At 46.9% G+C, this 12,856-nt stretch overlaps 1 protein-coding gene across 9 annotated transcripts in view; it reads left to right on the plus strand.

Moving 5' to 3' along the window:
- The first annotated feature begins 338 nt into the window (after positions 1 to 338).
- The window catches only part of PWWP2A (PWWP domain containing 2A), a 73,839-nt gene continuing 61,321 nt past the window's right edge, over positions 339 to 12,856 (plus strand). For 7 of the 9 annotated variants that reach the window (XM_039460397.2, XM_039460394.2, XM_039460398.2 and 4 more), the window contains exon 1: positions 339 to 1,000. In XM_039460397.2, the coding sequence (XP_039316331.2) occupies positions 417 to 1,000 (584 nt within the window). In that variant the 5' untranslated portion in view covers positions 339 to 416. Of the gene's footprint in view, positions 1,001 to 2,627; positions 3,413 to 12,856 lie in introns of those variants that run through there. The other 2 variants (XM_074390290.1, XM_039460396.2) reach the window with 1 other exon arrangement.

The raw sequence follows: 12,856 nt of genomic DNA on the forward strand, positions 1-12,856 counted from the left end.
TAATGGGCAGGAGCGTAGGCCAACCATAAAACTTTATTTCCTCCTCCAGCCAATAGCAAGAGGCGATGAGTATATGGCTCCTCTTTTGTGACTTCCCCCGCCCCCTTTAATTCCGCCCCCTATTCCTCCACTCAGATTCCACACTTGACAACATATCTGGCCAATGAGAAGTTCCTATTCTGCATGAGAAGGATGGACTGAGTCGATGATAGACGTCCGCCCATGGCCAATGAAATATCACAAATGCGGGAAGGCTGCAGGATGGAACCAATGGCGAGGTGCCAAAAACGAGCATCAGGGAAAGGGTGGGACGAAAGTGTTCGCGGGAGGGAGGGGAAGGCCCAGGGAACCGAGCAGCGCTGCCGCCGCCGCCGCCGCTGCAGCCGGAGTTGGAGGAGGGAGAAGCCAGGAAGAAAATGGCCGCCGTGGCCGCAGAGGCGGCAGCGACTGCAGCGTCCCCCGGGGAGGGGGGCGCCGGCGAGGCCGAGCCGGAGATGGAGCCCATCCCCGGCAGTGAGGCCGGCACTGATCCCCTCCCGGTCACCGCCACTGAAGCGTCTGTGCCGGATGGCGAGGCCGACGGGCAGCAGTCCGCTCCTCAGGCCGACGAGCCGCCGCTCCCGCCGCCACCGCCGCCACCGGGGGAGCTCGCCCGCAGCCCGGAGGCGGCGGGGCCGGAGCTGGAGGCTGAGGAGAAACTGTCCGTCCGGGTGGCGGAGTCGGCGGTAGCCGCGCCTCAGGGAGGGCCGGAACTTCCACCTTCTTCTGCACCGCCGCAGGAGCAGCCCCCGGCTCCTGAGGAGCGCGAGGAGCCGCCGCGGGCTCAGCCCGCAGCTCCGGCGCTCGTGCCGCCGGCGGGCGGCGACTCCACGGTGTCGCAACTGATCCCGGGCTCGGAGGTGCGGGTCACGCTGGACCACATCATTGAGGACGCGCTCGTCGTGTCGTTCCGCCTCGGGGAGAAGCTCTTCTCCGGGGTCCTCATGGATCTGTCCAAAAGGTACCGCGTCCGCCCCCAGCACGCTGCGGTCCGCCGGGTCCCCAGGGAGGGAGCAAGCCCCGGGCGGCCCCCTTTCCCCGAGCCCTCGCTTCCCCGCTGCCCGGGGCCCCGCCGCTTGCACCGCCCTCTGGTCCTGCGCGGCGGGTGGAAAGCGCTCCGAGTGGGGCGCTCGCGCGGGGCCGGGAGGGGGCGGTCCCGGCCCCAGGTGGGCTCCCGCGAGGCAGGTGTGCTGCCAGGTGGGAGGGCGCGGGTGCAGATGGGCTCGCAGGTCTCACCCCTGACGCCCGGTGTTCTTCTGCGACTTGGCCTGGACTCACCCTCACTGGGGCGAGTGGGTGAATGCAAGATGCAGATGGAATTTTGCAGAGAACGGGATGTTGGGCGGGTGGGCATTGCTTGCGAGAAGGTATTGGTCTGTTTGTCCTAAAATTAACGTTTAACTGTAGCAGGGTTGGAGAAAGGGGTGTGTACATTGGGGTTCCCAAAAGGTTACCTGTCACTGCTTACAGAGGGAAGAGCATTTGTTAAAATCAACCTTTTAACTGTAATTCTTAGGTTAAAAGTCATTCCCGTTAGGTTAACTTAAATAGAGAAACATATTTTGCTAATTTTAATGGTAGTTGTAAGGAAAGTTTAAAGATTGGAGATTTTTTTTTTTAATCCTCTAATGTCAAGGTGGTGTAGCATTAAAATGTTCAAATAACTTTTTTTTTTTTTTTTTTTTTTTTGAGACAGAGTTTCCCTCTTGTTACCCAGGCTGGAGTGCAATGGCGCGATCTCCGCTCACCGCAACCTCCGCCTCCTGGGTTCAGGCAATTCTCCTGCCTCATCCTCCTGAGTAGCTGGGACTACAAACACGCGCCACCATGCCCAGCTAATTTTTTGTATTTTTAGTAGAGACGGGGTTTCACCATGTTGACCAGGATGGTCTCGATCTCTTGACCTCGTGATCCACCCGCCTTGGCCTCCCAAAGTGCTGGGATTACAGGCTTGAGCCACCGCGCCCGGCTCAAATAACTTTTAACACTGGGGATACAGTTTATATATTAAGAACAAGAAGGTTGAGTTTATCTACAAACTTGGCTTAACCAGCACATTTTCATTTTTTGATTTAAAATATTTTGGGGCACTGCTTTAAATAGGAAGCGAATCTAAGTCTGGAGTTAAATTAACCTTTTTTTTTTTTGTCGGAGTCTTGCTCTGTCGCGCAGGCTGGAGTGCAGTGGCCGATCTAGACTCGCTGCAACCTCCGCCTCTCAGGTTCAAGTGATTTTCCTGACTCAGCCTCCTGAAAAGCTGGGATTACAGGTGCCCAGTACCACGCCCAGCGAATTTTTGCATTTTTAGTAGGGGTGGGGTTTCACCATATTGGTCAGGCTGGTCTGGAACTCCTGACCTTGTGATCTGCCCGCCTCTGCTTCCCAAACTGCTGAGATTACAGTGTGAGCCACTGCACCCGGCCAAGTTAACATTTTTATTCTCTTCTTTTGCAGATATGAAGTGCAGAGACTCCCATTCACGGCTTTCCATTCTGTTTCCTGCAACAGCACACACTATGATGGTATCTCACCTGTTTGCAATGGCTTATTAGTATGTTTTACTCTTAAACTGCTTACTTTCCCATGAAGACACAGGAATCCTTTCCCATTTGGGGAAAAAAGCCATTTAAAATTTCATATTGAAGTATGGTGTTTTTAGGGGGAAAGATGAGAGCAGTTATTCTGTATTATTTAATCTCAAGTATCTTTTAAAAAACAATTTTGTCTGGGCGCGGTGGCTCACGCCTGTAATCCCAGCATTTTGGGAGGCTGAGGCGGGTGGATCACCAGGTCAGGAGATTAAGACCATTCTGGCCAACATGGGGAAACCCTGTCTCTACTAAAAATACAAAAATTAACTGGATGTGGTGGTGTGCGCCTTTAGTCCCAGCTGCTTGGGAGACTGAGGCAGGAGAATTGCTTGAACCCAGGAGGTGGAGGTTGCAGTGAGCTGAGATTGCGCCACTTGCACTCCAGCCTAGTGACAGAGCAAGACACGGTCTCAAAAAATAATAATAATTTTGGATGAGGGCATTTGCACTTCTGCTTATATTTGTTTGTTTGTTTACTTATTGAATAGAGACAGGGTCTCACTGTGTTGCTCAGGCTGGTCTCAGACTCCTGGGCTCAAGCGATCCTCCTGCCTCCTGCCTTGGCCTCCCAAAATGCTGAAATTACAGGTGTGAGCCACTGCACCTGGCCTGCACTTCTGTTTTCATAATTAGAAAGCAGAATAAGGTGAGTGTGCTTTCTATTGATGTATTTAATAGTGAGAGACACTCAGTAGTGTGTATGCTATTGAATCAAACAGAAGAGATGGCCAGTGATTGTGTGAGAATCTGGATTTCAAATCTGCAAAAGGAAGGTGCAGAAGGTAAGTTGTTTTTGGAAATGGAATGGATAAGTGCTCATTGTGTTAGTGCTTTATTTTTTAAAAATTTTCTTTGGTAGAGAGTTGCAACTGAGTTTTGGTCTCTTGCTAACAGTGCTTATAAGCAGCAATTTCTTTTGCTGGAGGAGCTATTCCGAATAAGAACGTTTTTCATTTGAATATTCTGAGTGAAAGGATCCTATTATTTATTTATTTATTTTGTCTGAGACGGAGTCTCACTCTGTTGCCCAGACCGGAGTGTGGTGTGATTTCAGCTTACCGCAACATCCGCCTCCCAGGTTGAATCAATTCTGCCTAAGCCTCCTGAGTTGCTGGGATTACAGGTGCCCACCACCATGACTGGCTAATTTTTGTATTTTTAGTAGAGACAGGGTTTCACCATTCAGGCCAGACTGGTCTTGAACTCCTGACCTTGTGATCTGCCCACCTCCCAAAGTGCTGGGATAGATCCTATTATTAAAATACTTTTTATTAAGCCATTAGGGAATCATTTCAGACTTTTAAGTTTTTCTTTAATATTCTGAGTATAACATGTATGAGATATAGCCCCTGCCCTCTAGAAGCTTATTATGTGAGAGATATCAATTGCGGAAATGGTAGCTGGGTGCAGTGGCTCATGCCTGTAATCCCAGTGCTTTGGGAGGCTGAGGCAGGCAGATCACTTTAGCCCAGGAGTTCCAGAGGAGCCTGGGCAACATGGTGAAACCCCGCATCAACAACAAAAATATATATATGTATGTGTGTATATATATATATATATATATATATATATATATATATATATATAAGCCACCATGGTGGCTTGTGCCTGTGGTCTCAGCTACTTGGGAGGCTGAGGTGGGAGGATCTCTTGAGCCTTGGAGGCGGAGGTTACAGTGAGCTGAGATCATGCCACTACAGTCCAGCCTGGGTGACAGAGCAAGACCCTGTCTTAAAAAAAAAAAATGGTGGAAAACATAGTCTAAAATTTAGCAATTCAAGGAATTATTATTGGACTAATGATTGACTAGTTGTATATCCTCTTTTTACAGTTTAATCTGGAAAAATGGACCTGTCAGTATATTTTGTAATTTGCACTAATGTTGACTGCATACTTTTTTTCTTTTTTTTTAAATTGAGATGGAGTTTTATTTTGTTGCCCAGGCTGGAGGGCAGTGGCACGGTCTTGGCTCACTGCAACCTCCACCTCCTGGGTTCAAGTGATTCTCCTGCCTCAGGCTCCTGAGTAGCTGGGATTACAGGCATGTGCCACCATGCCTGGCTAATTTTTGTTTTGTATTTTTAGTAGAGATGGGGTTTCTCCAGCTTGGTTGGGCTGGTTTCAAACTCCGGACCTCAGGTGATCTGCCTGCCTCAGCCTCCCAAAGTGCTGGGGTTATAGGTGTGAGCCACCGTACCTGGCTGATTGCATACTTTCATGTGCAATTTTGGGGTTTACTGATGGATCCAGGAGATAGTGGTTATTTTGCTTTTGTTTTTAAGAGACAGGGTCTTGCTGTGTTGCACAGGCTGGAGTGTAGTGCTGGAATCATAGCTCACTGTGTTCTTCCACCTCAGGCTCCCAAATAGTTGGGACTACAAATCCATACCACTACGCCTGGATAAATTTTTTTTTTTTTTTTTTTTTTTTTGAGATGGAGTACTACTCTGTCAGTCAGGCTGCAGTGTAGTGGTACAATCTCGGCTCACTGCACCCTCCACCTCCTGGGTTCAAGCGATTCTCTTGCCTCAGCCTCCTGAGTAGCTGGGACTACAGGCCTCGCCACCACGCCCGGCTAATTTTTTGTATTTTTTAGTAGAGATGGGGTTTCATCATATTGACCAGGCTGGTACCAATCTCCTGACCTCCTGATCTGCCTGCCTCGACCCCTTGATCCACCTGCCTTGGCCTCCCAAAGTGCTGGGATTATAGGCATGAGCCATTTTGCCTGGCCATACCTGACTAATTTTTAAAATATTTTGTAAAGATGGGGGTCTCACCATGTTGCTCAGGCTGGTTGAAATCTTTTTTTTTTTCTTTTTCTATTTTTGAGATGGAGTCTTGCTCTGTCATCCAGATTGGAGTGCAATGGCATGATCTTGGCTCACTGCAACCTCTGCCTCTGGGGTTCAAGTGATTCTAGTAGAATCAGGATTTTGCCATGTTGGCCAGGCTCATCTCGGACTCCTGATGTCAAGTGATCCGCCTGCTTTGGCCTCCCTAAGTGCTGGGATTACAGGTGTGAGCCCCATGCCAGGTCTGAATTCTTGGCCTCAAGTGATCCTCCCACTTCTACACTCTCAAAATGTTGGGATTACTGGCATGAGCCACTGCACCCAGCCAAGATACTTTATATAGACTCTACTAAGGCTATATTCATCAGTTACTTTAAAATATCTTATTTGAATTGGCCGTTGAATTCAACCTCTAGGTAAAAATAATGAGCTTTCTACTGAGTGCCCATTATATGCCAGACATTGTACCTCATGCTTTAGTTTTTTTTATAACCTTAATAGTGTTTTTTTTTTTTTTTTTTTCATTTACACAGGAGGAATGGAAGCTCGTTTAGTTTGTAAGTGGCAAAGCAAGGATTCAAATGTAGGTTGATCCCATTCTAAAATCTCTGCTTTTTCTTTTTTCTTTCTTTTTTTTTGAGATGGAGTCTCGCTCTGTCACCCAGGCTGGAGTACAGTGGCATGATCTCAGCTCACTACAACCTCTGCCTCCCGGGTTCAAGCGATTCTTGGGCCTTGGCCTCCTGAGTAGCTGGGATTACAGGCACCTACCACCATGTCTGGCTAATTTTTTTAATTTTTGGTAGAAATAGGGTTTCACCATGTTGGCCAGGCTGGTCTCGAACTCCTGACCTCATGATCTGCCTGCCTCAGCCTCCCAAAGTGCTGGGATAACAGGTGTGAGGCACGGTGCCAGCAACTTCTGCTTTTTCTACTTGGATATTAGAAAGCTAGTTGGGCTGCTAAGTTTTATTTTAAGTAGAAAGTAAAGAATTGCATATTTCTGGAAATTAGTGCTTCTCTTGATTTCATTGCCTGTGTGGGGATAATATAAAGGATATGGGTGTCGGAGCCAAGCAGATTCATTAGTTGGGTAAAAGCCATGAAACCTGGCTCTGGAGACTCAGCTAGTTCCTTAGCTGAATACTGGGGAATACATAGTAAGCTCTGAAGTTTTGGTTCTTGCCTCTCTAGTGAGATAGTTAAAAGAATTAACATTTGGGAGACTAAATGTGTAAATGTATTTGTGCTTTCCTTCAGTCTTTAAAAGGGCTAGTTATTGCTTTTATAAATTTCTTCCATATTTTATGCTGATGTTATGCATGGTACAGAAATGTCTTTGTAAAATTGGAGGAGCTATCTACTATGTGGAAAGATGTTTGGGTCTAGAACACAGGATTTAATATGTGTGTGGATGACTAAGAGTCTGCTTTTGTAATCATCTGAAATTCTTCTCCTCCCTGTTGTATTATTATTTTTTGCATTATTTTCAGATTTATTTGGTTGAAGAACACATTTTTTGAGGAGAATCATTCTGTGAAAAGAATGGGAGCTGGACACATAGAACCCAAGAAAGAAAACAAAGTGGTGCTAAATAGTGAATTGTTGACCCAGACAGAGTGTTAGGGTGCTTGGGCTTTGATTTCTAGTATTGGTACTGGCCTCTCCTATTAGCACTGTGACTTTGGGCAAATCATTGTGCCTCACTAAGGTCTAGTTCTAGTTCTTAGGCTAATTCATTTAGCTTTGGGCAGTTCACTTAGATACAAGCAAACAAACTTTATGCCTCACTTTATATGTAAAATGAACAGAATGACCAGGTGGCCTGGTTTTCCCTATACTCTACTGGTTTGTTAGTCTTCCTTTCTTCTAGGTAGTTTGCTTTGGCCCATAAATGGTACAGTGATTTTGAGGATATATTTAGTATCTGGTGAAAATCAGACTTTGTTTTAGCATTGTATGCCTGGATGCCTGGCCGGGTGTGGTGGCTAATGCCTGTAATCCCAGCAATTTGGGAGGATGAGGTGGGTGGATCACCTGAGATCAGGAGTTCAAGACTAGCCTGGCCAACATGGCAAAACCCTATCTCTACTAAAAATAAAAAAAATTATTCGGACATGGTGGCATGTGCCTGTAATCCCAGCTACTCAGGAGGAGGTTGAGACAGAAACATTGCTTGAACCTGGGAGGTGGAGGCTGCAGTGAGCTGAGACCGTGCCACTGTACTCTAGCCCAGGTGACAGAGCGAGACTCCGTCTGATAAAACGCTAGATGCCTTTTTTATTTTTTTATTTTTTTTATTTTTTATTTTTTTGAGATGGAGTTTCGCTCTTGTTACCCAGGCTGGAGTGCAATGGCACAATCTCGGCTCACCGCAACCTCCCCCTCCTGGGTTCGGGCAATTCTCCTGCCTCAGCCTCCTAAGTAGCTGGGATTACAGGCACACGCCACCATGCCCAGCTCATTTTTTGTATTTTTGGTAGAGACGGGGTTTCACCATGTTGACCAGGATGGTCTCGATCTCTCGACCTCGTGATCCACCCACCTCGGCCTCCCAAAGTGCTGGGATTACAGGCTTGAGCCACCGCGCCCGGCTCGATGCCTTTAAATGAAGCATGCATTCTCTAGTTTACTCTGTATTCCTCCACTGTGTTTTTGTTTTTGTTTTTGTTTTTGAGAGAGGGTCTTGCTCTGTCACCCAAGCCAGAATGTAGTGGCACACTCATAGTTCACCGCAGCCTCAACCTCCTGGGCTCAAGAAATCCTCCCATGTCAGCCTCCCAAGTAGCTGCAACTACAGGTGCATGCTACCATGCCTGGCTAATTTGCATCTTTTTGGTGGAGATGGGGTTTTGTCATCTTGCCCAGGGTCACCTGCCTCGGCCTTTCAAAGTGTTGGGATTACAGATAGGAGCCATAGCACCCGGCCACTGTTGTTTTATACCCAGCTCTCTTAGTTTAAATTACCTGCTTGCGGCCAGGCGCGGTGGCTCACGCCTGTAATCCCAGCACTTTGGGAGGCCGAGGCGGGTAGATCACAAGGTTAAGAGATTGAGACCATCCTGGTTAACATGGTGAAACCCCGTCTCTACTAAAAATACAAAAAATTAGCTGGGCATGGTGGCGCATGCCTGTAATCCCAGCTACTCAGGAGGCTGAGGCAGGAGAATTGCCTGAACCTGGGAGGTGGAGGTTGCGGTGAGCCGAGATCGAGCCATTGCACTCCAGCCTGGGTAACAAGAGCGAAACTCCGTCTCAAAAAAAAAATTACCTGCTTGCTTCTGAGCTCATTAGCAACGTCTAATGAAAATAGTCTAAATAGGCCGGGCGCGGTGGCTCAAGCCTGTAATCCCAGCACTTTGAGAGGCCGAGGCGGGTGGATCACGAGGTCGAGAGATTGAGACCATCCTGGTCAACATGGTGAAACCCCGTCTCTACTAAAAATACAATAAAACTAGCTGGGCATGGTGGCGCGTGCCTGTAATCCTAGCTACTCAGGAGGCTGAGGCAGGAGAATTGCCTGAGACCAGGAGGCGGAGGTTGCGGTGAGCCGAGATCGCGGCATTGCACTCCAGCCTGGGTAACAAGAGCGAAACTCCGTCTCAAAAAAAAAAAAAGAAAATAGTCTAAATACTAGCAGATGAGAATAATCAATTAACCCTACAAATTCCGTTTGGGTTTTGGTGTTCCCTTTTTGTCCTTAATCTTAGCTTTTGTAATTTTGACATATAATAAGCATTCCTTCAGGATTCTAAACTGTTTCGATTATTTTATTTATTTGTTTAGAGACAGGGTCTCACTTTATCACAGAGGCTGGAGTGCAGTGTTATGATCATAGCTCACTACAGCCTTGAACTCCTGGGCCCAAGCAATCCTCTCACCTCAGCCTCCCATGTACCTGGGACTAGAGGCTCATGCCGCTATGCTTGGCGAGTTAAAAAAAATTGTAGAAACTGGGTCTCACTATGTTACCCAGGCTGGTTGCAACTTCCAGGCCTCAAGCCACTAGTAATCTCGCACCTCAGCTTCCCAAAGTGCTGGTATTACAGGCATGAGCAACTGCAGTCAGCTTAAATGATTGTTTTTAGACAAAATATAAATTATTGGTTGTGTCATATTTTTGTTGAACTTTTTTTTTTTTTTTTTTTAGACTTGCTCAAGTTGCCAAGTAGCTGGGACTACAGGTTTGTAACACCAAGCCTGGATAATTTTTGTATTTTTAGTAGAAACGGGTTTCACCATGTTGGCCAGGCTGGTCTCAAAACTCCTGACCTCAGATGATCTGCACACCTTGGATTCCTAAAGTAATCGGATTACAGGCATGTGCCATCGCACCTGGCCTGTTTTTTTTTTTTTTTAACATTATTAAAAATGTTTAAAAACCATTTTTTATTTTATTTTTATTTTTATTTTTATTTATTTATTTTTTTTGAGACGGAGTTTCGCTCTTGTTACCCAGGCTGGAGTGCAATGGCGCAATCTCGGCTCACCGCAACCTCCGCCTCCTGGGCTCAGGCAATTCTCCTGCCTCAGCCTCCTAAGTAGCTGGGATTACAGGCACGCACCACCATGCCCAGCTAACTTTTTGTATTTTTAGTAGAGACGGGGTTTCACCATGTTGACCAGGATGGTCTTGATCTCTCGACCTCGTGATCCACCCGCCTCGGCCTCCCAAAGTGCTGGGATTACAGGCTTGAGCCACCGCGCCCAGCCTTTATTTTTATTTTTTTAAAGCAAAAACCATTTTTTAAGACAGAGTTTTGCTCTTGTTGCCCAGGCTGGAGTCCAATGGCATGATCTTAGCTCACCACAACCTCTACCTCCAAAATTCAAGCGATTCTCCTGTCTCAGCCTCTCGAGTAGCTGGGATTACAGGCATACACTATCACACCCGGGTAATTTTATTTTATTTTATTTTATTTTATTTTTTTGAGACGGAGTTTCGCTCTTGTTACCCAGGCTGGAGTGCAATGGCGCGATCTCGGCTCACCGCAACCTCCGCCTCCTGGGTTAAGGCAATTCTCCTGCCTCAGCCTCCTGAGTAGCTGGGATTACAGGCACGCGCCACCATACCCAGCTGATTTTTTGTATTTTTAGTGGAGACGGGGTTTCACCATGTCGACCAGGATGGTCTCGAACTCTCGACCTCGTGATCCACCCACCTCAGCCTCCCAAAGTGCTAGGATTACAGGCTTGAGCCACCGCGCCCGGCAATTTTATATTTTATAGTAGAGACGGTGTTTCTCCATGTTGGTCAGGCTGGTCTCAAACTCCCATCCTCGGATGATCCTCCTGCCTCAGCCTCCCAAAGTGCTGGGATTACAAGCATGAGCTGCCACAGCTGGCCTTGCTGAACTTTTTTTTTTTTTTTTTTTTTGAGACAGTCTCGCTCTATCGCCAGGCACCAGGCTGGAGTGCAGTGGCACAATCTTGGCTCACTGCAACCTCCGCCTCCTGGGTTCAGGCAATTCTCCTGCCTCAGCCTCCCGAGCAGCTGGGACTACAGGCACACAACTCCACACCCAGCTAATATTTGTACTTTTAGTAGAGACGGGGTTTCACCATGTTGGCCAGGATGGTCTTGATCTCTTGACCTGGTGATCTGCCTGCCTCAGCCTCCCAAAGTGCTGGGATTATAGGGTTGAGCCAATGCGCCCGGCTGAACTTTTTTTTTTTCTTTTTTTTTTTTTGAGATGCTGTCTGACTCTCGCCCAGGCTGGAATGCAGTGGCACAATCTTGGCTTACTGCAACCTCTACCTCCTGGGTTCAAGTGATTCTCCTGCCTCAGCCTCCTGAGTAGCTGGGACTATGGGTGCACGCTATCATGCCTGGCTAGTTTTTTGTATTTTTAGTAGATTTGGGGTTTCACCATGTTGACCAGGCTGGTTTGGAACTCCTGACCTCAGGTGGTCCACCTGCCTTGGCCTTCCAAAGTGTTGGGATTACAGATGTGTTAAGCCACTGCGCCTGGCCCAAGATAAGCACTTTAAAAATGACAATCTTACTATCATTATTACTTGAAATAATAGCAGTAATTCTTTTATATCATCAAATATTCAGTCACTGTTAAAATGTCATATCTTTGGCCAGTCATAGTGCCTCATACCTGTAGTCCTAGCACCTTAGGAGGCTGAGGCAGGTGGATCAGTTGAGGGCAGGAGTTTGAGACCAGCCTGACCAACATGGGGAAACCCCATCTCTACTAACAATACAAAAATTAGCCAGGTCTTGGTGGCATGTGCCTGTAATCCCAGCTACTTGGGAGGCTGAGGCAAGAGGATCACTGGAACTCGGGAGGTAGAGGCTGCAGTGAGCTGAGATTGTGCCACTGCACTCCAGCCCGGGTGGCAGAGTAAGACTCTGTCTCAAAAAAAAAAAAAAAAAAAAAAAAGCTCAAGACTGCTCAGTTTTCAAATTAGGAGCCACATAAAGCTCATGCATTGCAATTGGTTGATTGTCTTGTCCTTTTTATCTGTAGTTCTGCTGTTACTTTTATTCACTTGCAATTTACTGTTAACCCATGGACTTTGTAGAATTTTTTACATTCTGTATATATATATATATATATATATTTTTTTTTTTTCCAGTTTCATCCTCTTGCACTTCCTTGTTTTAAAATACTTCTTTTTCCTCAGGAGCAAACTGAAAGGGCAAGAACCACAGCCTTATCGGGGCCTCTCTTAAAAGCCTCTCCTTGTTTTGGGTCAGTAGAAATGATTATGGATATCCTACCTGCTGGCAAACTTTTAGGCCTATACCTTAAACACAGCCCCAAGTTTAGTAATTGCAGACATAAGAAAATTGAACCACTCAAGACAATTTGAAAAGAGCAAAAACCTTCAGCCCAGGCTTCTGAAAACATAGTTCTTCACTCCTCATAGTTATAAAGCCACTGGGAAATCCTTTAAAACCTCCTTGCAGAAGCTTTTGAATGGCAGGGAAAAAGAAGTAAAAATCCTGAAAGGTCTTACTGAATCATTTTTTTGGTGAGGGGGCGGGCATCACATGAAATAAGGAATCATAAAGTAAATGTGCTTGAAAATGCTTGTTTGGCTGGGTGCAGTGGCTCATGCCTATAATCGTAGCACTTAGGGAGGCTGAATGGGTGGATCACTTAAGGTCAAGAGTTTGAAACCAGCGTGGCCAATGTGGCGAGAAGCCATCTACTAAAAATACAAAAATTAGCCAGGCATGGTGGTGTGCACCTGTAATCCCAGCTGCTCAGGAGGCTGAGGCATGAGAATTGCTTGAACCTGGCAGGCAAAGGTTGCAGGGAGCGAGGATCATGCCACTGCACTCCAGCCTGGGTAACAGAGTGAGACTCTGTCTCAAGAAAACAATAAATAAAAACTGTGTGGCTGGGCATGGTGGCTCTTGCCTGTAATCCCAGCAGTTTGGGAGGTTGAGGCAGAGGATCGCTTGAACCCTGG

Source organism: Saimiri boliviensis, chromosome 20 (assembly GCF_048565385.1).
Source record: "Saimiri boliviensis isolate mSaiBol1 chromosome 20, mSaiBol1.pri, whole genome shotgun sequence".
Classification (NCBI taxonomy): Eukaryota; Metazoa; Chordata; class Mammalia; order Primates; family Cebidae; genus Saimiri; species Saimiri boliviensis.